At 49.3% G+C, this 27,980-nt stretch overlaps 1 protein-coding gene across 1 annotated transcript in view; it reads right to left on the bottom strand.

Moving 5' to 3' along the window:
* CSMD2 (CUB and Sushi multiple domains 2) overlaps positions 1 to 27,980 on the bottom strand; it is a 646,642-nt gene that overhangs the window by 211,416 nt on the left and 407,246 nt on the right. Inside the window, 6 exon segments of the mRNA XM_021095859.1 lie at positions 31 to 246; positions 11,193 to 11,309; positions 11,484 to 11,672; positions 12,361 to 12,548; positions 13,553 to 13,691; positions 25,859 to 26,053. Coding sequence (XP_020951518.1) covers positions 31 to 246; positions 11,193 to 11,309; positions 11,484 to 11,672; positions 12,361 to 12,548; positions 13,553 to 13,691; positions 25,859 to 26,053 — 1,044 coding nt within the window.

The raw sequence follows: 27,980 nt of genomic DNA on the forward strand, positions 1-27,980 counted from the left end.
TCCCCGCCGAGGGACCCTCACGGGCTTTACCTGAGAAGGTGATGTTGAAGCCTTCGTAGGACATGGAGAAGTCGGAAATGAAGCGGACCTGGGCCGTGAAGTTGCCGTAGAGCCCGGCACTGATGGGGGCCGGCAGCCGCGAGCCAGTCAGCTGCCGCAGGGGCTGTGTGAAGCTGCCGTTCTCCGTGATGAGGAGGTAGTCGTGGCCACTCTCCAGGTGGAAGGTGTGAAAAGTGAAGAATACACCTGCCAGGAGATCAGGAGGTTGGGGTGATGATGGTGAGAGGGCGGAAGGGGCCCAGCTGCATGACGGGGTCCGCGTGATCGCTTTCCATTTGCAAATGTCTATGGGTGGGCAGAAGTCCAAGCATGACCGACAAACACACGCGGAAGGAACCCGGGTGAATGGGACATGCCCTGGCCCACAGGTCCAGTCCGGGAGAACGAAGCTACTTTATGGTTGTCCTAATTTGAAAGGGAGATTTATGGCTAGGTCATTCATTCAGTCAACAAGTATTTGTGTATTTGTTGGGTGTTTCCTAATGGGCCAGGATCCGGGGCTAGGTGGATGCAAGGGGGATACAGCCACAGAGCAGAGTGACAAATGCTGGAACGACTGTAGATGAGACTGCGCTGGGGGGCAGGAGGGAAGGCAGCTTGTGGTAGGAAGAGGGGAGGGGAGGGAAGCTTTGCTAAGGAGTGAGCATTTGATTTGAGTCTTAAAAGGATGCATAGGAGTGAGCCCAGTAAAAGGCGAGCCCCCCCCAAACCCCAGCAGGGGATGGGCCTGTGTGAAGGGACAAGACACTGTGGATTCCAGGCGTCAGTGAGCTGTGCAGCATGGCTGGACACCCTCACAGGAAACGTCTGGAAAAGGGGCTGGAAATAGAGGCTGGGGCCGGACTGGAGGCACTGAGACACCATCCTATCCAGAGCGGGTCAGATTTTATTTTTTAATTTTTTTGTCTTTTGTCTTTTTAGGTCCGCATATGGAGATTCTCAGGCTAGGGGCCTAATCGGAGCTGTAGCGCCGGCCTATGCCACAGCCACAGCAACACCGGATCCTTAACCCACTGAGCGAGGTCAGGGATCGAATCCACAACCTCATGGTTCCTAGTCGGATTCATTTCTGCTGTGCCACTCCCGAGTGGGCCAGATTTTATTTTATTTCTTTATTTTTTATTTTATTTTATTTTTTTGTCTTTTTGCCATTTCTTGGCCGCTCCTGCAGCATATGGAGCTTCCCGGGCTAGGGGTCGAATAGGAGCTGTAGCTGCCAGCCTGCGCCAGAGCCACTGCAACGCGGGATCCGAGCCACGTTTGCGACCTACACCACCTAGTGGGTTTGTTAACCAGTGAGCCACGACGGGAACTCCCGAGTGGGTCTGACTTTAGATTAGCACGATGTTGGTGACTGTGAGGAGGATGAACTGGAGGGAGAGGAGAGAGAACAGGTAGGAGGACAGTGGCTGTGCCCTGGGACAGAAGGGATGGGGACTGGCAGAGAGTAGGATGGGCACAAGACCTCAGGAAGCAGAGTGGACAGGGGTGAGAGGCAACAGATGCAAAGGAGGAATGGAGGGATGATGGGGAGGGTCCTGACCTGAAGGGCACTGAGGTCTTTCGTGACCCGGTGGGGGGCAGGGGGAGAGGAGGAAGAGGAGCAGGTGGTGGAAGGGCGATGGCCTCAGTCTGGAAGACCCTGCGTGTTCAGCATTCAAGCAGTGCGAGCTAGTGGGAACTGGACATGCCAACTTGGAGTTCATGGTTAAGGCTGGATCACAGCACTAGGTCTGGGAACAGGTGCTACCTGAATGCACAAGCATGAGGAGGACTGGAGGAGGGCAGAGAGGGCATCAGAGGAGGGAGATAGAAGCCTGGGGAGGAGTGGCATCAACTAGAAGGGAGGAGGGGGAGGGGGAGTGCTGGGGGAGGAGGCAGGTGGCCGACTGAGAGGGAGAAAAGGGAGGGGCTGAGCACACAATAAAGACAGCAACATTCATTTATTAGTCCATTCGGCACTAAGTACTGGTGTGTCACTGTCCTGAGTGTTTTAGTTGCTCTGAAGCTGGCCCCTATCAGTTGGAAGGGAAGATACGAGAAAATTCCTTTCATCCAGCTAATGACCCTCCAGCATGGCTATGATTATTCTCCTCTTTATGTGACCTCTGAGAAAACCAAGGCACAAAGAGATGAGGTCATTGGTTCAAGGTCACCCAGCTAGTAGGCTGGAGAGCTGGGATCTGAATTGAGGCAACCTGGCGGCAGAGGCTGTGTAATAAACCACCCCATGATGCAGCTTCTCCCACTAGGGAAGGAGAGCCCTCGGTAGGAAGGGCCAGCAGTGGGAGGGGTGGGGGTGTAGCAAGGTTATGGGACAGTAGGCTCTTAACACCCAGAGCAACTCAGAACTTATCCACATGGCAGCCGTGTTCGTGTTGACAGATGTATAATGCACATGCACCCACACGTGGGTGTGCCCAAGAGAATACACGCCATGGATATGCCAGGGCAGAAACTTGGGAAGGCCAGGAATGCTGCACCCACGTGCTGTTCAGAGTCCAGGGACCAGCTGCCTGGGCATCGCCCAGGAGCTTGTTAGAAATGCAGAATCTCGGAGTTCCCATCATGGTTCAGCAGAAACGAATCTGACTAGTATCCATGAGGATGCAGGTTCTATCCCTGGGCTCCTTCAGTGGGTTAAGGATCCCGCATTGCTGTGAGCTGAGGTGTAGGTCGCAGACTCGGCTTGGCTCCTGCACTGCTGTGGCTGTGGTGTAGGCTAGCAGCTGCAGCTCCAATTAGATCCCTAGCCTAGGAGTTCCCGTCGTGGCACAGTGGTTAACGAATCCGACTAGGAACCATGAGGTTGCGGGTTCGGTCTCTGCCCCTTGCTCAGTGGGTTAACGATCCGGCGTTGCTGTGAGCTGTGGTGTAGGTTGCAGACGCAGCTCGGATCCCGCGTTGCTGTGGCTCTGGAGTAGGCCGGTGGCTACAGCTCCGATTCAACCCCTAGCCTGGGAACCTCCATATGCCGCGGGAGCGGCCCAAGAAATAGCAACAACAACAACAACAAAAGACAAAAAAAAAAAAAAGATCCCTAGCCTAGGAACCTCCATATGCCATGGGTGCGGCCCTGAAAAGACAAAAGACAGAAAGTAAGAAAGAAATGCAGAATCTTGGCCTCCACCGCAGACCTCCTGGATCAGAATCTATGTGCTAACAAGATCCCCCAAGAGATCTGCAGGCACATAAAAGCGTGAGAGATACTTCTCTAGATAATTACTGACACGTTTTTGATAAATGATACAGCCAACGTCTTACTGCTAAAGCATTTTAGTTGTTTTCACATTCTTGCCTCTGTTAAGAGAATCTGATGTCCAGAGTATTGGGGATGCTCTGGGTGGGGCTGGGGGGAACAGAACCCAAGAGAGGTGGCAGGAGCAGGGATGCAGCTTGTAAATGCTCTGTGCCCAGGTAACGGAGATGCACCCATTTATCAGAGAAAGAGATCCTGGGTGTTCCCAATTTGGCTCAGCAGTAATGAACCAGACTAGTATCCATGAGGATTTGGGCTTGATTCCTGGCCCCACTCAGTGGGTTAAGGATCCAGCGTGGCCATCAACTGTGGTATAGGTGAAAGACATGGCTCAGATCCCATGTTGCTATGGCTGTGGCGTAAGCAGACAGCTGCAGCTCCGATTCCACCCCTAGCTTGGGAACTTCCATATGCTGCTAACGTGACCCTAAAAAGCAAAAAAAAAAAAAAGCAAAAAAAAAAAAAAAAAAAAAAAAAAGGACTAGGTCAGTGCTAAGCACCGAGAAAGGTCTCCCCGTTGGGTGGAAGAGACAGACACGTCCACGGTGAGGATCTAGGGTAGGGGCACAGAGGGATGTGAGTAACCATGCCCTCTGGGCTGGGACGGCTTTGAAGGGGTCACAGTGTGTGACACGAGGGGTGTAGGCATGCTTAGTGACCTATGTGCACCCACAGGGACCCTCTCCTCCCGACCCATGCACATGTGTGAAAATGGGAAAACCGTCCTCCGTCTGCAGAGCTTGGGGACAGGCTCAGCGGAACAGAGGTCCTTTCCCTCCTGGCTGGAACAGGGCTGGGTGGAGGGTGGTTCAGACCCAGGAACGGGCGGAAAGGAAGCTGCTTTAAGCAGCATGCCTTCCCTCTGTTTCACTAGCGTACAAATATAACCCCTCCAAAAGAGTAAACATTTGGCAGGGATGCTAAGGATGAGTAAACAACTGAGATGAACACCTCTGGGCTTCCCAGCTGTGCCGATCGCTTGGGGCTCTTGCGGTTACTGTGAGAAAATGAAGACATTGTCACAGAAATAGAGAGGCCCCTGTTGGCGTTGGGATCCAGATTCCGTGTGACAGATGCGCACACAAACCAAGGCTTCACTGGAGCAAACCATGCGGAATCGAGGGAAGGACGCCTGTGCCACGCTGGAGCCCAAGCAGCAGAGCCTTGGGCGACGAAGGGCTCCAGATCAAGAGCTTGACAACCAGCGGACGGGTCTGGGCCAGAGCTGCTCTACACTCCCCGAGTTTCCTCGTCTGGGTTATGCGGATGCCGGTACTGAAATCGTGTGCAAGCCCCTAAGTCTTTGTGTTTTGAAGGAAGATGCTTTTCCTTCAGCCTCCCAGGCCTCTGCTTAGTCTCAAAAGGCTGACTCAAGAGGTGATGATCAGGAAATATCACTACAGCTATAAATTCATCAAAAGAGTCTCCGTTATGTTATGTCCTGCCTTGGCCCACACACTTATTACTAATGGTTACTTTTTTTTTTTTTTTTTTTTTTTTGGTCTTTTTAGGGCCACACCCGCAGCATATGGACGTTCCCAGGCTAGGGGTTCAATCAGAGCGGCAGCTGCCAGCCTACACCACAGTCACAGCAACGGAGGGTCCAAGCTGTGTCTGTGACCCACACCACAGCTCATGGCAATGCTGGATCCTTAACCCACTGAGTGAGGCCAGGGATTGAACCCATGTCCTCACAGATACTCGTCTGGTTCCTTAACCCCTGAGCCATGACAGAACTCCTAATGGTTACTTTCTAGTTAGAGTTATATTGCACCTAATGTTTTCTTTTGTAATTAAAACACTCCCCAACACCCCTTCTCCGGAATCAATCTTCATTCCAGAGAGAAGGTCAAGGGACCATAACCCCAAAGACACCCAGAAACCATCACCAGACCCACTGATGCCAGACTTGACTCTGAAACGATCTATGGAGGGAGAATAATGTAGACACCTCAATCAATAACCCTGTCTTTCAAATTAAACTTCTAAGACCCCTTGTTGTCCCCTCTCAAGGCAGGACACAATTTTGAGGCGTTAGCTTGCTGTGGCCTCCTTTGCCTGGCAAAGCAATAAAGCTTTTCTTTCTGCTTCACCCCAAACTCTGTCTCCCAGACGTAATTGGTGTCAGTGTACAGAGGCCACATTTCGGCCATGGTGCCTCCCTTACAGGTGACGTCAAGGCCTTGGAGGGAGGGGCACTTGGGGAAGCACGTGCAAAGCCCAGTGCCTGGCACATAGTAGGTGTTCCCTGTGCGCAGTTCCTCTGAGTCCCAGACAGTCTTGTGAGTTAAAAGACGTCAATCTTGGAGTTCCCATTGTGGTTCAGTGGTTAACGAATCCGACTAGGAACCATGAGGTTGCAGGTTTGATCCCTGGCCTTGCTCAGTGGGTGAAGGATCCGGTGTTGCGGTGAGCTGTGGTGTAGGTCGCAGATGCGGCTCAGGGCCCGAGTTGTTGTGGCTGTGGTGTAGACTGGCAGCTACAGCTCCGATTAGACTCCTAGCCTGGGAACCTCCATATGCCGCAGGAGCGGCCCAAGACATGGCAAAGAAAGAAAGAAACAAACAAACAAAAAAAAAGATGTCAGTCTGGGGGTCTGAGCAGGGCACATTCTCTGGACTCCTCAACCAGCTGTTCCCTGGGGCTTGGCATGTGGCAAGGGGAACAAGTCTGAATTTCAGAGTTTTGAGTTGCCCCAGCCGTCCCGCTACCTGGTCAGGAGCAATCAGCGTCAGCAGCCTCATAGTCTGTTAATCTGAGATACTGCTGCACGAGGAGCCTGCGGAGGGCCCTCTGGAGAAGGGTCTGAGTTCAGTTTCATTCAATTCATATCAATATTGCTTGAGTTTCTTATGTGCCAGGCATCAAGCCAGCAGCTGGGGAAACGGCAGGAAACAAGGCAAACATTTCTCTCCAAGAGCTTAGAGATCCTGCTGTGGAGGCAGATGATGAAAATGTAAGCTTCGCACGGTGGGTGAAGTCTGGGATTGGGGAGGTACAGGATCACCGGGGACCCCATGGAGGCCTGGCCCACCCAGGCCTGGGGCTGGGTGCGGGGGTGGAGGTGGGGGTGGGCAGGAAGGCGTAATAGAGGAAGTGAATGCAGAAGGATGAAGAGCTGGCCACGCAAGGGGAAGCACGGAGATGATGCAGGGAGAGAAGGGTTCCAGAAGAAAATTGTCCCAATGCACAAAAGCTCTGGAGGACAGTGAAAGCCTAGGAAGTTCTAAGAGCTGAAGGATGTTCAGTGTAGCTAGAACTTAGTGTTTAGAGGGCTTAGAAGGAGGCTGAGAAAAGTGAGCCTGGACTCTAGGGCCATGCTGTAGCCATTTTACAGCTTGGGGCTTAAGGCTGGGCAAGGGTTTAGTGAAGCCTTTCAGTGATTCTAAGGAAGACGTGATCTGGTCATAACCAGTGACTCTTGTTGGCTCAGAACACCTTTCATCCCAGGAGTTCCCATTGTGGCTCAGCACTAATGAACATGACTAGCATCTACGAGGATGCGGGTTCAATCCCTGGCCTCGCTCAGTGGGTTAAGGATCCAGTGCTGCCGTGAGCTGTGGTGTAGGTCACAGATGTGGCTCAGATCCTGCTTTGCCATGGCTGTGGTGTAGGCGGGCAGCTGAAGCTCCGATTAGACCCCTAGGCTGAGAACTTACATAGGCCCCGGGGTGCGGCCCTAAAAAGAAAAAAAAAAAAGCAACAACACCTTTCATCCTGGCTAACTGCTAGTCATCCTTGAAGGATGGCCCAAGTCTCAACTCTAGGACCCTGGGCTGGCCTCCAGATGTTCCCTCACCTCTGTCTACTCCATCCCAGCACTGGCATGATACTTTGATCTCTCCCACTAGCATCCAAGGTGGGCAATGCCAGAGGGCTTGTTCCCCTGTGTTTGCCTAGTCCCTTCAGTAAGTGCAAGTCTCAAATAAGCATCTGTTAAGAATTCATCCAAAGGTATTGACTTTTTTTTTTTTTTTTTTTTTTTTTTTACTATCTTTTCTAGGGCCGCTCCCACGGCATATGGAGGTTCCCAGGCTAGGGGTCTAATTGGAGATGTAGCCGCCAGCCTACGCCAGAGCCACAGCAACTCGGGATCTGAGCCGCGTCTGCAACCTACACCACAGCTCACGGCAACGCCGGGTCCTCAACCCCCTGAGCAAGACCAGGGATCAAACCTGCAACCTCATGGTTCCTAGTAGGATTCGTTAACCACTGAGCCACGATGGGAACTCCAAGAGGTATTGACTTTTAAGCAGAGGCACACACAGGAAGGCGGCGAAGAACATACACGCCTATGATTACAGGCATCAGACACAGAGAAAGGCATGACTACATGGGGTTGTTCCTCTAGGGATCACCAAGGGCTGCCATTATGTTCCTTCTTGATGCCACAGAGTAGCTTCTGGCTCCGGCAGTGGCCATATCTGGACCAGGCTCGGGGGAAGCAGCTCTGCAAGAGCAACAAGGACACTGCCTACATCCCTCCTCTCCTCAGGAACAAAACCATGGAAAGAGGGGGACAGCCCCTTCTTGCCCAGACTGCTAGAAAGTCCTGTGTGGCTCCGAGCTCCCGTCGTGGCGCAGTGGAAATGAATCCGACTAGGAACCATGAGGTTGTGGGTTCGATCCCTGGCCTCGCTCGGTGGGTTAAGGATCTGGCATTGTCGTGAGCTGTGGTATAGGTTGCAGACATGGCTGGGATCTGGCGTTGCTTGTGGCTCTGGCGTAGGCAGGCGGCTACAGCTCCGATTTGACCCCTAGCCTGGGAACCTCCATATGCCACACGTGCGGCCCTATAAAGACAAAAGACAAAAATAGGTAAATAAATAAATAAATAAATAAATAAATAAATAAATAAATAAGAAAGAAAGTCCTGTGTGGCTCAAGAAGCTCCAGGCCATCCTAATCCTGGCTAAATCAGGCCTATTAAAGGCACAAGTGACAGTGCTTAAGTATATGCGGTAGGATTACAAGGGATTTTTCTTTCACGTTTTCTTTTTTTTATACAAATAGTCTACTTTACATGCCATAGATATCTGTTGCTCAAAATTAGGAAAAAGTCAAAAGATGAAAATAAGAGACAACTAGTATTAACTTTTGGGGGCACAGTTTTCAGACTGTTTTCTAGGCACACATCCCTGCTTATTTTTTTATAAACCGAGTATATTATTTTGGCAAACTTCTTTTTTTAGTCATCCGTGTATTGCAACGAACCTTTGTAGGTCTTTAAATATTTCTTCACATGATTCCTTTCAGTAGCTGCACAGTGTCTCATTATACGGCTGTAGCATACATTTTACTATATATTTACTGAATGCTGCCTTATCAACAGACATTTGAATAGTTACTAGTTTTTTTGATTAATAAAGTGTTTTAAGGGATAGCCTTGTAGCTAAATCTGATGTCAAGTTTATTTATTTTCTTCAGATAAATTCCAAGAGGTAACTGTTGGGCCCAGAGGCATGTAAATTCTCAAGGCTTCTGATTCACTGCTACATCATTCTCTGGAAAGTTTGAACCATTTCACACAATGTTGGCACCGAAGAACAGTTTTCACATCTCTACACTGTCCCCACACTGTCACTATTTTCTCTGCTGACTTGAAAAGGGAAGTGGCATTTCATGACCCAGTGAATATGCAGTTTTAAAGTTGTTAGTGGGGTGGAGGCCTTTTCATTTTTATGTCCTCTCTTATGAAGTATTAGCTTATAGCTTTGCTTATTTTATAGGCCTATCATCCAGGCATCTTTGTCTTTTCTTCTTCTTTTCTCTTTCTTTCTTTCTTCCTTCCTTCCTTTCTTTCTTTTTTTGCTTTTTAGGGCCACACCTACAGCATATGGAAATTCCCAGGCTATGGCTCAAATCGGAGCTACAGCTGCCAGCTTGTGCCACGGCCACAGCAACTTGGGATCCGAGCCACATCTGCGACCTACACCACAGCTCACGACAACGCTGATCCTTAACCCACCGAGCGAGGCCAGGGACCAAACCCACAACCTCTTGGTTTCTAGTCGGATTCATTTCCACTGCACCACGACGGGGACTCCAGGCATCTTTTTCTTAAAAAGTTTTAAGAGCCCTTTACGCATCAGGTTTGGTGGTCCTTCGATGATGATATAGGTTGCAAATATTTTTGTCCGTGAACTTAACGAATATTTCCTTGCTTTTATGAAAAACATAAATCCATTCAAAGTGTTATTTAATCAGATCTAACAGTCTTTGCCTTTGTGGAGTCTACCTTTAGTGCTACTCTCTATGTACGTCCCACCTGATGCTAGCCTTTTACATCCTTCTAATACTAGAATTTGTGGTTAAATGTGTGAGGTATGATTTTTTTCCCTCTTTTTTCCCAAATGGTTAAACCCACTGTTTTAAAACCATGTATTAAATAATTCATCCTTTCTTTAACGGATTGGAAATGACACTTTAATCATATACTAAAGACTGACTGTCTCTCTCTCTCTCTTTTTCTTTCTCACACACATATGCAGAGGAATCTATTTCTGGATCTTTATTCTCCTCCACTGATTTGTGTGTCCACTCTACACTCATACCACATCGTTCAAATTATTTTAGCCCACAACACCATTTTCCCATCTGGAAGGATGCCTTTTCCCTTTACATTGTTTCTTGGCTTTTCCACATGTTAATTCTCCCAGATCAGAGGTTCTTATTGAAGGGCACGCCTCACAATGGTTAGTGAAGTGCTCTAATGGTTAGTGAATATAGCTCCCTGGTTTCTACCTCCAATGCAGGGAATCTAAGCATCGCTGGTAGAGACTAATGTTGCAGTGTTTGCCAAACTGCAAAGGGGCTAAGAACTTTGACTCTAGATGAACCTCAGAGTAAGCTTCTGAGGGTGGAAGCCACATTTGCCTGGTTACCGGTTATTCCCAAGCCCCAGTATCTGGCACCTAGGTGGCACTCCATCATAGTTGTTGAATGAGAGGGTACATCGACTCATGCTTATTTTTAGCTGGCCCCTTTACTTTGTGATTTTTTTTGTTTGTTTTTCTCTACAGTTGCACCTATGGCATATGGAAGTCCCTGGGCTAGAGGTGGAACTGGAATTGCAGCTGCTGGCCTACACCACAGTCACAGCAACTTGGGATTTGAGCCGCGTCTGTGACCTACACCACAGCTCATGGCAATGCTGGATCCTTAACCCATTGAGCGAGGCCAAGGATGGAACCTGCATCCTCTAGGACACTATGTCAGGTTCTTATGTCCGAGCCACAGTGGGAACTCGTGGCACCCTTACTTTGAACTTGGACTCCAAAAATCCTTTATGTCAGGGAAGATGGGGCTGCAGTCTACCCGGGGAAGAATGTGAAAACACTCCTCTGAGGAACAGGGAGAGTTATGTGAGAAGAAGATCGCTATAGATAATACCAGAAGGCTGGACATAAAGAACAGGAGGCAGGTGCAGCCTGTGTTCCTCCAGGACACGTTACAAGGAGCTCAGGTTCAGGTTATTAGGAGGGATAAGATCTACCAGGAAGTGAGAAAAGGTGGCTGTTTGCTGGATGGGTTGGTCACCTGTCCACCGGGGGGCTGCTTAGACAGAAGGTGGGCTGCCATCTTTTGGGAGTCATTTAGAGAAGATTCTTGCACTAAGGAGATGTCAAGAGCTGGTGATCTCTAAGATCTCTTCCAGTATGGAGACTTTAGACTTTAAAAATATGTGTTGAATGAGTTCTGTGATTCAAAGAGATAGGAAGGATCTGGGAGTTTTCTGATTGGTGGAAAGAATTCAGATGAAGCCCAGAGGTCACCATAGAGGGAGATGGCCATGGAGGTGATCTTGACCCCAGGGCACTTGGGTCCCTGACCATGTCACATCCCAATACCTGCCATGGGCCTGAACACTCACCCTTGCCATGTGATGTTTCGATGACCCAGGTGCAGTTCAAGTTGTTGGGGTAGAAGTCAGGGAACCCTGGTGACAAAATGGTCCCACTGGAGCCTTGAATGAAGCCACCACAGAGTGCTATAGAGGAGGGAAGACAGCATTGACAGGCTGGAGTGGCCCAGGGAGCTTCCCCCACAGCCTCTTCTGAAGCCCCCAACCCTCCCTGACGGGGGTGAGCAAGTGCTCCTTCCCTGGTTTTTCATGGCAGCAAAGGAACCCACTACTTTAGCGCCCCCTTGCGGTCTGACTCACCTTCACAACTGGGCAGGGCCCGGCTCCACTGGAAGTTGGGCTCACATTCCAGGGGCTCCCCGTCGCTTAAAGTGTAGCCTGAGTCACAGCTGAAGGTCACCAGAGCACCCACGTAGAAGTCATTCCCATGACGCTGCCCGTTGACGGGGATCCCTGGGTCCAGACAGTGGTCTGACTGCAGTGTGATGGCTGGAAAAGAGAGCCCACGGCTGGAACAGACAGCTCACTGCGAGCACAGAGGGGCCCTGGCTGACTCGAAGGGAGGGGAGCCAGCCCTGACTGAGGGAGGGCTGAGGCTGTCATCTGCCCCCATCAAATGTGGCTGTTAGTATCCGCGGAGGGTACCCGAAGACCCCTCTGCCAGGGACAACAAGCCAGCTTGACCATTTGTTCCTTTATCCCTCATTCAGTGAACATCAGCAGAGTGTCCCTCGTGGCTTTGATGCCATGCTAAGGGTCATGGACACGAACACAAGTAAGAAAATGACCCTCTCCTCAGGCTGTTCTCAGCCATAGGTTTCTAGAATGGCCGGCAAAGAACTGAACTGACATCAACCTCTTTAAATCGAGGCACCACTGATGAATGCAGGTGACGAGAGGGGGTGAGTGAGCAGGAGGTGACGTCTCACTTCAATGCCCTCATCTGTCAAGCACTCAGTCCCCGGAACCCCCAGCAGGGTGGCGCCCAGTCATCTGCCCACAGAGGAGGGCCTTGCATTGTACCGAAAGTTGAGCTCTGGGAGATGCTGAGAGCCAGGAGCATCTTCCGAGGACCACAGACCACCTGGGGATGCGGCCGAGTGGGACCTCCCAGGGGACACAGTCCTGGGTCCTCCCACCCAACCAGCCACCCATCATCTGCACCTCCGAGACTCACTCTCGTAACGGAGCTGGAAGCCGATGTCCGAGTGGCTCTTGTCGGTAGAGAAGAGGAGGTAGAGGTAGTTGCTGGTGCTGATGAGGAACTGGGGGACCTGGGTCCCATGGTAAACCCCGATCAAGGGCGCCGAGTACGTCCGGCCATCTCGCACTTCCAGTGTGTCATAGTTGACCTCGGTTTTAAATCTGCCAAATGAAGACATCTTGAGAAACCCAAGGCTCAATTAATTGCAGAGGACAAAAAGCCTTGCCTGACCCAGGGCTTCAGAGCAACTGGATTCTGGCAGGCTGGGAGATTTCCATGGAACCTGCATACATTCACTGGAGATGGGAGAGGACCTTCCCTGGCGTGTTTTGCCCTCCTCCTCCTCTGGCCAGATGCGGCTCTCATGGTCTCTCTGTGGCCTGGGCCATGACCCACCTTCAGACCTAGAGGCATGGTGACCAGCCTCTTGGGAGTCAGAAAGTTAAAGCCCAGGAGTCAGCAAACTACAGCCCCAGGGCCATATCTGGTCTAGTGTCTGTTTTTTTTTTTTGGTAAGGCCTAAGGGCTAAGGCTGGTTTTTACATTTGCAAAGGAGTATTTAAAAAAACAAAAAGCAAAGACTATGCAATGGATACCTGCAAGTGTCCTACAAAACCTGAAATATTTATTACCTGGCCTTTTACAGAAGAGTTTGTGACTGCTATTTTAGGTCACGAATGCTTTGTCTAGAAGAAGTCTGTGTTCATGCTCTAGTGGAGTGGCCACTTTCCCCACCTGAGGGGCACCACCAGGGTGAGAGCTGGAGTTGGAGCAAATGAGCAGGGTTTGGGTCAGAGGTGAGGAAGACGCCTTCCCATCCTGGAGATTTCAGGGTTATGCTCCTCAGATGCTAAGGCCTGCTTCAATGTCTGATGTGGTTGGGGGACAAAAGGGCTCTGACCTCTCAAATGATACCCCAGCCTTCTTCTTACCCCTCCAGTCACGGTCCCTTGAATGGCACAAACCCCCCTACTGAGGTGGATCCAAGGCCAAGAGCAAAGACAGTGCAGCCTATCCTCACCCAGGGCAGCCGCTCCCATGTTCTCTGACCTTACTGTCATTTCAGCATCAGTGCGGGTCCCCCACCCACCCCAGCTTCCCTTCCATACCCATTCCAGAGACATCACCCCTCATCCCCACCCCCCCAGGCTGTGGTTACCAGCACCTGTCGAAGGTGATTTTGATGGGGTAGCCTGGCTGGGCTTCAATCACCCAGGCGCAGCTCAGGGCATCCTTGTAGAAGCCAGGCCAGCCCGGAGACAGGATGGTGCCACTAGGTGACGTCAGATGGCCACCGCAGGGAGCTGGGGGGACAGAAGGGAGCGAAGAAAGCTCTCTTGAGGGGACAAACAAATAAACAAAAAAACCTCTCTATAAAATGTGTCTGTCAGCAGGTATTGTTTTCATTTTTATGGAGAATGACATAAACTGTAAAAACTGTGAGTTCTGTCTTTGGGGACCTTGATGGATAGATACATCCAGCGACATCACTTGGAGTTTTATAAAGGGCCACGGGAGGGGAATGAAAAGAATCCTTTAAGCCAAGTTCTTTGCCATTCTAGAAGGGCTGAAGCACAGCTCATATTTGGGTCACCCTGGTTCTTTCTTTGTTCCTTACTCCATTGTCAGGCCCCTGGCAGAAGCATGAGCCCACTGGGCATGGCTGGCACCCAGCGCCCTGGCCTTGGAGCTGGTCAGAGCCCCATAAAGCCTGCCCCACTGTGAGCTCCCTGAGCTCAGGGACCATATTATTCAGTCTTTTTTTTTTTTTTTTTGTCTTTTTGCCATTTCTTGGGCCGCTCCCACTGCATATGGAGGTTCCCAGGCTAGGGATCTAATCGGAGATGTAGCCGCCAGCCTACGCCACAGCCACAGCAACTCGGGATCCGAGCCGCATCTGAGACCTACACCACAGCTCACGGCAACGCCAGATCCTTAACCCACTGAGTGAGGCCAGGGATCGAACCCACAACCTCATGGTTCCTAGTCGGATTCATTAACCACTGAGCCATGAACGGGAACTCCATATTATTCAATCTTATACAACTCGAATCCCCAGCCCTTCGCTTGGGGTTAGGCACACAGAGGTCCCCCAGTGACCACCGCTTGAATGAGTAAGTGAGTGGACGGCAGGATGTGTGTAGTTCAAGGTAGGTAAAGCCACACGACCCACGGGGTCTGGGCCTGTCTCATGCTGGCTCCGAGCTTGCAGGCCCTGTTATCTCGGTCCCTCAGCGCTCTCTGCCCGTCTTCCCATCCCTCCGCTTTCCACCCTCTCCCATCTTTCCCATCACTCCTGCCTCTTCCTGCAACCAGACCCTTGGCCCCTGCGGTGGTCATTAGACCTAGTTCAATACTCCGCCTTCGGGGCCCACGGTTGGATTTCACTGTCCACCCCTTTCACGTCCATGTATGCAAGGCCACGTGACCGCCTGGACCAACCAGTTGAGGGTGGAAGTGATGCTTTTAAGCCACTGAGTTCTGGGGTGGTTGTTAGCACCGTCTAACCTCGCCCACCCTGGTAAGACACCTCCCTCCCCAAGACCCATGGTGAGGATGCGGATCTCCACCGCCACCAAAGCTGTTGCCGCTGTCACCACCAAGGCCACGGACCGAGAGCCCAGCATTGCCCCATGCTGAGCTTCACGTGTCTAATCATGGTCCCTCTGCACGATACACCAGCTCTGTGAGGAGGATGCTATTATTTTTCTCCATTTCACAGCTAAGAAAACAGAGGCTTATGGAGATTAAGTAACTAACCCTTCCCATCTAGGGTTAGCAAGCAGTAGAGTGTGGATGCAGACTGAGGAAGACAGCACACCTCCAGAGATCTTATGCTAAGCAGCCTCCCAGCTTTGGAAGAAGCCCTTGGACCCCCTCGCTGTGGGGCTACCAGACGCCAAAATGTGCTAAATAGGACTGGAAAGGAAGGGGAATAAAGAGCCACACAACACTCCTATGCGGCAAATTTTTGCAAATTTCCCTGAGCATTCAGGCTCATGACATAAAGCCAAAGGTGCCACACCTTTCCTCTGTCAATGCTATAATCTTCTTGGAAATATCTACAATAATTGTCGAGCATTCTTGATAGTAAATTATACTTGGAAGTTTAATTAACAAAGAAGATAAAAGAATAATAATGATGACGATGTTAACAGTACACAACTCCTACTGATGACTTATGATGCTAACTACTCTACGTGTATCAGCTCATTTAAGTGTACACGGCATTTATGAAATTATCCCCTGCCCCGCTTGTGTTTTTATGGCTGCACCTGCAGCATACAGAAGTTCCCAGGCTAGGGATCCAATCGGAGTTGCAACTGCCGGCCTACGCCACAGCCATGGCAACACTGGATCTGAGCCGCATTCTCAACCTACACCGCATGCCTACAGCTCACGGCAACACCAGATCCTTGACCCACTGAGCCAGGCCAAGGATCGAACCCCCATCCTCACAGAGACAATGTTGGGTCCCTAACCCACTGAGCCACACTCCGAAGTTATCCCTTTTGTACGGAGGAGAAAACTAAGTCTAAATAGGCTAAGAGACTGGATCAAGAGCTAATAAAGTTAGAGCAGAGATTTAGCCTCAAGACCTCTGTCTCCAAATCCCCCTGCAGCACATAATAGCACTACAAGCACAGCTGTTAGGCATGAGCTCATGGTTATTGACTTTACTATGTGTTGGACTTAATGTGGATTATCCTTGTGACAACTGCAACACTAAGAGGCAGATACCATTATTATTCTTATTTGATAAGCAGGGATTATTACCCCATTTTCAGTAAATTGAGGCTTGGAGAAACTAAGTAATTCTACAGCGCCTATATCAAACATTGAAAGTGTACTTGCCTCTGGGTATTGTTACTTCCCAGGGAACCTGTTTTCCAAACCCATTCATCCTTGTGGCTGAAATGACCAATGCTTCTCACTACTGTTTCAAGGGACATGTGAGACCTTGGAGGTTGGCAGGAGTGTGCCTACTGCTCTGTGCCTGGGACCCCTGCCCAGGCAGGTACTGAGCCTCAGCAGGGAGGGGGACTCTCTCTCGGCTCCCATTCAGCACAGGCTCTTCGGTGGGTGGACTATGATGTCCTCGCTCATTTTCCAGGAAGCCATGGATGACATGGTCGCTGCTGCCTGCCAAGGCTGCTCTCTCTGCAGTCATACCCATCAACAAGATCCCCTACAAAATCTCCAGAGAGCGAGTTCCTGTTGCAGCTCAGTGGTAACGAACCTGACTAGTATCCATGAGGATGCCAGTTTGATTCCTGGCCCCACTCAGTGGGTTAAGGATCCAACGTTGCCATGAGCTGTGGTGTAGGTTGCAGATGTGGCTCGGATCCCACGTTGCTGTGGCTGTGGTGTAGGCTGGTAGCTGCAGCTCCAATTAGACCCCCTAACCTGGGGACCTCCATATGCTGTGGGTGTGGTCCTAAAAAAGCAAAAAAAAAAAAAAAAAAAAAAAGTCTCCAGAGAGAGAAACTCAACCCTTTCCTTCAGTGGTCATCATTTTGTTTTCTTTCTCCGCCGCATCATTTTGTTACCTTGGGTGCTTCCTCTCTTCCGCTCAGATGATTGGCCCAATAACCCCTCCATTCATTCAGTCCTTCACTCTCTCCAATTCAGCTTCATATCCCGGGGTGGGGACGTTCCAGGCAGGGAAGAGGAAGGGAGGACTCCTAAGTGTAGTGTCTCTAACATGTGAGGAGATGCTAAATCTCTCTCTTAATAAGAAAATACACATTTTAACTTCACTGAGAAATCATTTCTCATCCATCAGGTTGGGAAAACCCGAAGTCCGGTGACACATGAAGCTGAGGGAAAGTAGGAATTCTAGTGCCCTTTTGCTGCTGGAAATGCAAAAGGGCACAATCCCTATGCAGGGAATTCTGGTAGACTCCAGCAAAATTCGTGGGCCCTTGTTCTCTCACGCAGCAACTTTACTTCTAGAACTCTACCCCAAAGATACCCTGGCAACAATATGAAAAGACGTATATATGCACCAGGCTATATAAGGCAGCACTATTTCTAAAAGCCAAAGAATAGAAACAGCCCAAATGTTTAGCCATAGAGAGCTGACTGAATGAATTGGGGTAATCAACAAAATGGACTATCTGTGCAGTTATAAAACAAGACTGAGGAATGTTCTGCATAATGTCATGGAATGGTCCCCAGAATATTTGATTAAGTGAATAAAAGCAAGATAGAGAGGTAAGAAGTGAAAGCAAGGGTACAGTATGATTCCATTCATCTAAGAAAAGGGTGGGAGGAGCTCCCTTTTGGCACAGTGGGTTGAGGGTCTGGGGCTGTCACTGCAGCAGCTTGGGTAACTGATGTGGCACAGGTTCAATCCCTGGCCCGGGAACTTCCACATGCTGCAGGTACGGCCAAGAAAACCACAAAACAAAAACAGCAATGAAAGGGCAAACCCCAAACACAAAATTACCTATGGAAGGAAGGCATAAACACCAGACTTTCTCAGAATATTGTTTCTCTTAGAGGTTTAGCTTTGGAACTATGTAACCATTTCACTTTATTTATTTATTTTTGTCTTTTGTCCTTTTAGGGCCACACCCGCAGCATACGGAGGTTCCTAGGCTAGGGGTCCAATTGGAGCTACAGCTGCTGGCCTACACCACAGCCACAGCGACGCCAGATCCGAGCTACGTCTGCGACCTATACCACAGCTTACGGCAATGCCAGATCCTTAACCCACTGAGCAAGGCCAGGGATTGAACCTGCAACCTCATGGTTCCTAGTTGGATTCGTTTCCCCTGCACCAGGATGGGAACTCCAGATAATTTTTAAAAAAGATTTAAATTTGATAAGCCATTTCTCAAAACTTAAAAGCAGAGTAAAATAAATGAATATACTACTGTTATCTGTTGGCAGCATTATCACACAAGAAGAAACTAGTTAAAGAGATTTTAAAACACAGTAATTTGATAGTCCATCCCTAGTAGGATGTAGAAACAAGAAGAATTGAAAGGAAAAAAAAAATGAAAACTATTTTTGGTAATCATGTTGCTGTTGGCGGTAGTGGTATTACAATTCTGAGACTCCTGATGTGTATTAAAGAACGGGAATTACGTTGGTGTTAGGAAGTTGGGACTATCGGCAAGAATGAAAGAAGATATAGATACGACATCGAGGAAGTTCAGTGAAAAAGAAAAAGAGTTCTTATATTTGAAATGAAATGAACCCATGATGCATTTTATCTTTTAAAAAGTATTTCTTGGCTCTGTTCGTTGAAAAGGCTTAGAAACAAGGACCCACTCAATAGCATTAAGTGCCCAGATACTAAAAATCTCACTAAAAGGAACCAGGACTCCTTGGAGAAACAGCTGATTCTGGGTCAAGGACAGAAAATGTACAAGATGAAGTTGGGCCAACTTCAAAAGGCTCCCACCGGCCAATGGGGCAATTTAAGAATCGATTCGAGTAATAACTGCAATGGATTTAAATGTATCAAATATGTTTAAATCCTTTGGATTATAATAATACGAAAAAATGTTCGACTTTGGAAGATGTTAGGCAGTGAATTTATTAATAGGAAAACTGGTAGATAAAAGAAAATAATTAAGTATTTCTCCTGACTTTCCTCTATGAACTATACCTCGGGGTAACCAAAGAGTTGATGAGGCACATTTTCTGGAACCATTCCAGCTTATAAAAGAAGAGAGAGAACAGTACCATTTTGCAGTCTCTAGGCTATGATCACTGATGGCTCTTAATATCACCCAAAGAGGAATAACTAGACATGATGTGCATCTGATGGAGGCAAAGAGCCCCGCCTTAAAATAATCTGGCCCCAAACCAGAACCTGTTTCTGATTAGGCTTCTAGATCTTACTGCCAATTAAAGGGAATACAAGAGAGAGAGAGAATCATGTTTAACAACCTCCCAGGGACATAATCACCAAAATTCAGACTGCAGGAGACTCCTCAAGATAAAGGACCCGGCTTCTTCCACAAAAATATCGCAAGGGGGTGGCGATTAAAAGGACTGGCGAAATAGCAGCCAATTGTAATGTACGAACCTCGCTGGGGTTCTGACTTGAAAAAAAAATACTGTGAAAGAAAGGATTAGATAGATAATCATGGATGTTTGATTGCATGAAATAATTATTTTTATATTTTTAAGGTAATAATACTGGGGTTCTATTTTAAAGAGTTCTTGTCATCTGTTAGAGAGACACATTAAAATGTCGTGGATGAAATATGATGCCCGAAATTTGCTTCACAATAATTCCTGAGCTGGGTGATGGTGGGGGGATACTGGTAACACTGGGGGGTATGAATGAAACAAAACAGGCCCTGAGTTCATAATGGTTGAAGTTGGGTGATGGGCACATGGGGGTTCACTCTACTATTCACTCTATTTAAAATTTCCATGAAAAAATGTTAGGGTTAAAAGGGAACACACACTCACGCGCGCGCGCACACACACACACACACACACACACACACGGGAAAGAAAAAAAAGAGGGGAGGGTTCTGCCTTGAACTAGGAGAAGAACTTATCAATAGGACAAAAGAGGGACCCAGTGCCTTATCCTAGTGCCTGGCATACAGTAGGTGCTCAATAAATATTTTGTAGAAGGAATGAAATACTGGTTGAAAGATAGAGATACTAGGTGTCAGGCCTGCATTGTGTCCCCTCAAATTCATAGGCTGAAGCCTTAACCCCCATATAACTGGCTTTGGAGATGGGCCTTTAAGGACACAATGACAGTGAAATGAGGTCCTAAGAGTGGGCCCTCATCCAATGGGACTGGTGTCCTTATAAGAAGAGGGGACCCCGGAAATGCACGTACACTGAGAAAAAGGCCGTGTGAGGACACAGCGAGACTACGTCCATCTGCTACCTAAGGAGAGGGCTATCAGGAGAAAGCAGCCCTGCTGGCACCTTGACCACGGACCGCCAGCACTCAGAACTGTGAGAAAACACATGTTAAGTGACCTGGTTTGTGGTAGGTTGCATGAGATGGCTAATGCACTGGGTTTCTGACAAGGAGCTGGTGTCCCCTGTGAGGGAGGACCCGCTTCTCCTGACCTGGGATGCTGAAGTTGAAGCAAAGGGAGAGGGGTGGCGAGGGCGTGGTGGGGTGGTGGGGGTGATGGAACAGGGGGATTCCAGGAATCTGAGCTCACTGAGTCCTCACCAGGACAGTCTGGCCCCAAAGCCAGCATTTCTGACCTCTGTGGTGGATGTAGGCATACCCACACTAACTACTGGCCCCCCGGGGGTCTTAAGGTGAATGTCGAGAAGCAGTGGAAGCCTCTTCCTTGACTCCTCCAGCCTTGCCGCCCCACGACCCTCATCAACCCATCCTTCACCATTTTGTGGTCGGACAAAAAGAAAATGAACTTGGGAGTCAGATTGACCTCATTTGGTGGTTCCAAGTGATTGTTCTGCTATCAGAATATCTGGCTTTGAATCCTGACTCCCATTCATTCAGCTGTGTGATCTTGGGCAAGTTACTTAACCACTCTGTGCTTTGGTTTCCTCATCTGTGAAGTGAGGATAACAGTTCCTCCCTCATAGGGCTGCCATGAAGATACAATAGGAAAAGGCAGGTAAAGCACTTGAATGAGTATTTAGCACAGAGCAAGCATGCACTGATTACCAGCTGGGTGACCTCGGGCAAGTCAGTTCACCTTGCTGGTTGGCAGGGTTCTTGTGCACAGAGCACAACAATCTTTTCTACAAGATTAAATAGAATAATGTCAGAAACTCAGTAATCACCTTCTTCCTTAGATGCGTCAATGAACTACCATCATCCCTTAGATTCCTCTTACAGAAGTGAGGAGAACTGACCTTTCTTTTTTATAGACTTTTTTAAATTATAAAAGTAACACATTTAGTATACAGACAGAGAGAAAAAAAAATGTGGACATGTTTACACCCAACTGTTAAACTATTTTCCTCTGGGGAATGGGATTAGGAAATAAATATTTTCACTTCAACTTTATTGTACTTGTGTATTGTTTAAATTTCTTACAACCGCCAAGAACAACTTTAAACATGAAAATTCATATTCACTGTAGATAATTTATCTTTTTCCCCATGTATTTCTCTTAAGCAGAGTATTTTTTTAAACCCAGTTTGAGAGTCTTTGTCTTCTAATAGGGAGTTTAATTACCTTTATTACCATAACTGATACGTTCTTCTTATTGCTGTCATTTGTTTTATGCTGTCAATTTCTGATGCCTCCATGTGGTGTCCTGTTTTCTTTGTCTTTTGCAAAAGGCAATATGTTTCCTTTTGTTTCAATTTTCTACTGGGATATGGAAAGTAGAAAACCTGCTTTTCATCCTATTTGTGGATGCTTTTAAGTCTTTTACAAACATGTTTCAAATTATGTTTTCTCTAGTGATATAATTCAAGAAAAATATAGTAACGGGGGAGCCAAGAGCCTGGGTTTGGATGCTGGTTCTGTCACTTACAAGCTAGGGAGGACCCTGGGCAAGTGACAATGTCTCTGTGCCTTAGTGGGACAATAAAGACACTTACTTCCTAGACTTGTGAGTGGCCGAAATGAGATGAGGCCTATAAAACACTTAGCATGATGATGTATGATTCCTTGCCTCTTTTTTCTTTCTTTCTTCCTCTCTTTCTCTCTTTTTTTGGTCTTTTTAGGGCTGCACCCGTGGCACATGGAGGTTCCCAGGCTAGCGGTTGAATTGGGGCTGTAGCTGCTGGCCTACACCACAACACGGGATCTGAGCCGAGTCTGTGACCCATACCACAGCTCACGGATTCAATGCCAGATCCTTAACCCACTGAGCCAGGCCAGGGATCAAACCTGTGTCCTCATGGATGCTAGTCAGATTTGTTTCTGCTGAGCCACGATGGGAACTCCTTGTTGCTTCTTTCTTAAAAGAGACACAGAAGAGATGAATGTGTGGAGAGAACCAGGCACTCCTTTGTAGCTTCTTCATGACTTTCTTAGAACATTTCTTATTTTAAACACATAGATCTCTTCTGCTCTCTGTTCTGTAGATCAGGGGTCAGCAAACCACAGCCTAGGGGCCAAATCCAACCCAGTCAAGTGTGTTTTGTCTAAGGTTGTTTTTGCTTAACGATGGCAGAGCTGAATGGAGAAACTCGGAGCCCTCAAAACACTTCCTAGCTGGTCCTTTAAGAAAAAGTTTGCCAACCTCTGCTTGAGATCGGCCAGATGATCATCCTTCTTTCTAAATTTAGGAGAAGGAGCCATTTTCTCCCTTGTCTTATTAGAGCCTCTCAAAAGCTAAGAGGCTCTTAGCATATATTAAAAGATTTTTTAAAAGACCATTAGCTCCCGCATTTAATTGTCCACAAGGTGGGGATACTTAATCAAAAACAAAATTAGGAAAAATGAAAAGACAAAGATGCTGATTACAAAGCAGGAGGGAAAGGAGCCAGATTCTAGAAGCATCTTACCCTGTCTGCTCTACCATTTCAAGTCCAGAATTGGCCACCCTGGGTGGTGTCTGGCTCTCGCTCTTCCCCCAGGTTCCCCCAAACCAGGTTGGCATGAAATGCCCAGCATTCTGAGGAGGACTGAGCAGACTCCCTCATGCCAAGTCAGGGTCTCTCCAACAGGCTGTGCTCTTATTTCCGGTTGTCTACTGTCCTCCAACCTCAGCCTTTCTCCCTCCAGAGACAGAATGAATGAGACAGCTTTAAATCAACATTAAGACTCTGCCTAGGAGGAGTTCCCGTCCTGGTGCAGTGGTTAACGAATCCGACTAGGAACCATGAAGTTGCAGGTTCGGTCCCTGGCCTTGCTCAGTGGGTTAACGATCTGGCGTTGCCCTGAGCTGTGGTGTAGGTTGCAGACGAGGCTCGGATCCCGCATTGCTGTGGCTCTGGCGTAGGCCAGTGGCTACAGCTCCGATTCGACCCCTAGCCTGGGAACCTCCATATGCCTCAGGAGCCACCCAAAGAAAATGGCAAAAAGACAAAAAAAAAAAAGACTCTGGCTAGGAAACAGTGACCCCCCCCCCACTCCCCGGTCCATTAAGGAAGGTTGAGTTCCCTTGTGGTCACATGTGGTCTGGTGTGTTACCCTGCACTGGCAGAACCATGGTCTGGGAGCAACTGGTTTAGGGGGGCCAGCCGTGGAAAGAAGAGGAAGGATTCAGTAGTTCCTAAGTCCTGTGCCACTCAGGGGTCAACTCCACTGGGACTGAGCCCTGCAGGCTTGAGGGCACTGGGGCCTGGGCTTCTGCCCTGCAAGTCCCACAGTCGTGGTGGGAAGAGAGGACCAAGCCCCATGGAACTGGTAGCCACGGTGAGACCAAGTGTCTGATAGAATGGTCCACGGTGGCCCATGAAGAACAAGGGAACCAGAAGAGGGAGCGATCAGGTGAGCGAGGGACAGTAGGGAAGATGTCTTGCTGAGAACAAGGGAGACAGAGGGGCCCAGCCTAAAGTAAAGGGGAGACCACCAGCCAACAAGCCTCCAGACTCCCCCAGCTCTGCTTCACCCAGAAACAACCCCATCAGACACGCAGGATTAGCCCCCTGCTAAGGATATGGTTATCCCCCGGCTGCTGATGGAGTTCATCGGGTCCATGCCGGGAGGGGGTGATGCTGGGAGTTCCACGGTGCCCTGACACCAAAGCGTATGCTATTTCCAAAGCGCTCACTCGGCTGGGTAAAAACAGCGCAGGAGGTTGTGTGGACGGGGTGTGGGATGGAGGGGGAGGGGGCAGGAAGACGCCTGTTCCTGCCATGATTGGCACAGGTGCCTCAAAGGATGAACACCCCCATACCCCCCCATGATCCCCTGAAGTGGAATGATACTCATCGAGTGAGCCTGATGAGGAAATGGTGAAAATCAGGTTAAAATCATGCCCCGGGCCAGTGCTTACTGAGCGCTGCCTCTCTGCCAGGCACTGCTCCAAGAGCAGGGCTTGCTCCAGACTGCCTGTGACGGGCGCTTGCTATTAACTGCGCTTTTCAGCTGGGGCAGCTGAGGCACAGAGATGTCAAGTCACTTGCCCCAGCAACTCAGCCGGTAAGTTTCGGGGAGGAGACAAAAGGCAGGCTGGTGAGAGTCAGGGCTCTGAAGGCCGTTACGGAGGCTCCAAGCTGGTTAAAAGGTCATTCATTCATTCATCCACTCACTCATTCATTCAGTGATTCATCCACTCGTATTGGCTAGGCACCTGGCAAGGGTCAAACAGTATGCCAGCTGTGGGGATACAAGGCCAAGGAAGATTCTCTAACATAGTGGAGCTTACAAACCAGCCGGAAGACTGATAACACTCACTCCATGCCCGGAACTGCCCTTTACACGTGCATCTTACTATCTCCTCACTATCTTTTCAACTGAATAAAAAACAGAGGCTCAGAGGGAAAAGAGGAATGACCAGGATTCCAGCCCCGGCCCCTCTGACTTGAAAGCCCACCTTGCGCCAGATGCTCCGCCCTGTGCCCTGTGCTCTCTCTCGGTGGTCTCTCGTCCCCCGTCCCCTCGCCTGTCTGCTTTCGGCAGTGCTCGCTTTAAGGCATGTCCCCCTCTTTGTTTGTTCCTCTGTCCTTCTTCCTCGCTGGCCGGGTGCTTAGATCGGAGTCTGGGGACAGGGTATGGAGAGAGGTCCCACAGGGCTCCAACCCCTGCTCATCACGTGAGATGAGAGTAAAAGCCTTCTGGCTCCCAGAAGGAGGGAACCACAGCCTCTGCCCCATGGGAAGCCGCCACTGCCTTCAAGGGGCCTGTGGGAGAGTCACTTTTCATCCATTATTCATAAATATTGATGGAGGGCCTACTCTGTGCCAGGCATTGTGCTCAGTGCACAAATATGTCATGATTCCTGCCCTCAAGAAGCTTAATTTGTGTTTCCATGTCTGCAGTTGGGTGGACCCGAAGGCTGGTCTCTGAAATTGAGTCAAAACCTGCCTGTGAGGCCAGGCAGGCCTGGGGAGACACTGTGAGCATCCTTGTGTCTGCTTCAAACTGTGTTTTTTTTTCTAGCTGGTCTGCCCCTGGTCTCCTGGACATTGACTGCAAGGATATCAAGACAGCATTTAGCAAGGGCACCATGGCCAAGCCTGGGAGAGGTCCCTGGGAACTGGGGGCAATTACCATGTGGAGAAGGAAGAAGTGGCAGGAGGCTTGAAAGACGTGAAAACTCATAGCACTGCCAACACTGCATCGGGCTGCTGGTGCTCCCCTGGGCGGGAGCTGGAAGCAGGGCTCCTAATGGCTCTGGTATTGAGAGTAGTCCCAGTTGAAAGATGAGGTGTTTTTGATGCCTGACATCACAAACTAGCATTTCTCGGGTTTCATCTCTGGTTACAACTCAGATTTCCATGCAAAGTGGTTCTACAAAGCCCCTGCCGCTCCAGCATGGGGCAAGACGGTGCGCTGGGGTCCTAGGAGAAGAGGACCACCAGGGTTTGATCCCCTTGGTCCCCCTCTTGGCCTCTCCTGCTGACAGCCCCGAACCCCCGCCCGGTGGGCACGCACCTTCACACCGCAGCACGGCGCTGTTCCAGACCACACTGCCCTCCTTCAGGATGCAGGTGATGGTCTCTGAGCCCTGAGTCCCCAGGAAGCCTTCGTCGCAGAGGAAGGAGATGGAGCTTCCCAGCTGGAGGCTGTCACCAAACCGTTTGCCGTTCACTGGAACGCCTGGATCTGGACACTCATTATGTCGGAAGGCTGTGTGGATGAGGGTCAAGGTCAAGATTAGACAGAGCAGCTGTGCAACTGGGCCCCCAAAGAAAATGAGCTTCATGACGATGGTCACAACCCCAGACCTCCCCCACTTCCCCAAGAGCCTGGCATGCTGGAGGGAGAGCAGCCAACCCTAAAACCACACTGGGCATCAAGCAGGTACTTGTTAAATGATCTGCCTTTCTGAGCACTGAACCCAACCTCATCCTGAGGCCCATCTGCAGATCAGGCTGGGGGCTATTTCTCCTGTTGGCTCATTTACATCAAATAATGATTCCATGACGTTAAATTATTACCCCGGTGTGCGAATGAGGAAACGGAGCCTCAACATGGTTAAGGAGCGGCTCTGTATCCTCAATGTCAAATCCATTCTGAGCTTCCCTAACCTCAGACAGTTATGGGATCACTGATGCGGCAGGTGAACTGGCCTCTAAATTCTGTGACCCAAAGAGATGCTGAGCACATCAGTAGGTCTCCGGAATTACCCCTGGTGAAGCCAGTTCTCTCTATTTCCTCACCTCTGGTCAGGCTGCCTCTCCCTCTGCCCTGGCAACTGATAACGGTGGGGGCGGGGGGAGTCAGAACACTTGCAGGTTTAATCCAGCTTTGTCTCTTATTAGTTACATGGTTCTGGGCAACTTATGTAATCTTGCCGAGCCCCTGCTTCCTGACTAATAAAGTGAAGATCCTATTTCACTGGCTCGGTCATTCCGAGAAAGGAATACAATTTGCAAGTGGAGGATGCCTGGTACAGCACCTGATGAGTGGTGAGTGCTCCTTAAGTCTGAACGCCCTTCCTTCTTCCTGCTCCTGGCTTCCCTCCATCGGGGTGCCCGGTTCTCACGGGCAAGTCCCCGAAGCCATGCCCTATGTGCATCCCTGCTGTTTTAAGGATGGTGGCTTTCCAGTGGAGACCGGGCTCTATGGCTGTGCAGGTATGTGCCACTTTAAGGAACGCAATTTAGAGGCTTCTGAAATTCCCTAGGGATCGGAAAAAAACGCTGGCATGGTCAGAAGCAGAAGCAGCCCCGAAGGCTGTCAGATCTTGCTGGAGGCAAATCTGGTGATCCTTCCTCTTGAAGGTGAGCTGTGGGAGCCTCTGGCATGGAGCTGATGGGGACGAACCCTTGCAGAGCCTCGGCGGGTCCCGGGCCCCCTTCCCTTTGAAATGCAACTTTAAGTCAGCCCAGACTCAAGTCTCCCAACTCTCCTTCATTAGGAACTATGACCCTGAGGTTGCCCGGATATTTAGAAATATGGGGTGGGAAGAAAAGTGGCACTTAGGGCCCAGAAATCCTGGAGTTTGTCTATTCAAAATCCTATCAGACAGACAGACAGACACTCACACACACACACACACACACACACACACACCACACACACACACAGAGCAGGTCTATTGGAGGTATTTCTAATGTCTTGAAGCAAAAGGTCTAAGTCATGGATTTATACCCGGGTTCTACCTGTGTATATTTTCTTTTTTTAAATTTAATTTTATTTTTATTAGCGTATAGCTGATTTACAGTGTTGTGCCAATTTCTGCTGTACAGCATACTGACCCGGTCACACACATATATACACACATTCTTTTTCTCATACTGTCTTCCATCAGGTGCTGTCCCAAGAGACTGGACATCGCTCCCCGTGCTGGACAGCAAGACCTCATGGCTCATCCATTCTAAGTGTAACAGTTTGCATCTACCAACCCCCAACTCCCCATTCATCCCCCTCTCTCCCCCTCCCCCTTGGCGACCCCAAGTCTGGTCTCTGTGTCCATGATCTGTTTCCGTTTTGTTGATAGGTTCATTCGTGCCATATGACCAACCTTAGTTTCTGGCCTGTGAAAGGGGACAGATCTTGGCATGGGAAGTTTATGTCGTGGGGCCAGCAATGATGCCTGTGGGGTGCTCGC

This window comes from Sus scrofa, chromosome 6 (assembly GCF_000003025.6).
Source record: "Sus scrofa isolate TJ Tabasco breed Duroc chromosome 6, Sscrofa11.1, whole genome shotgun sequence".
Lineage (NCBI taxonomy): Eukaryota > Metazoa > Chordata > Mammalia > Artiodactyla > Suidae > Sus > Sus scrofa.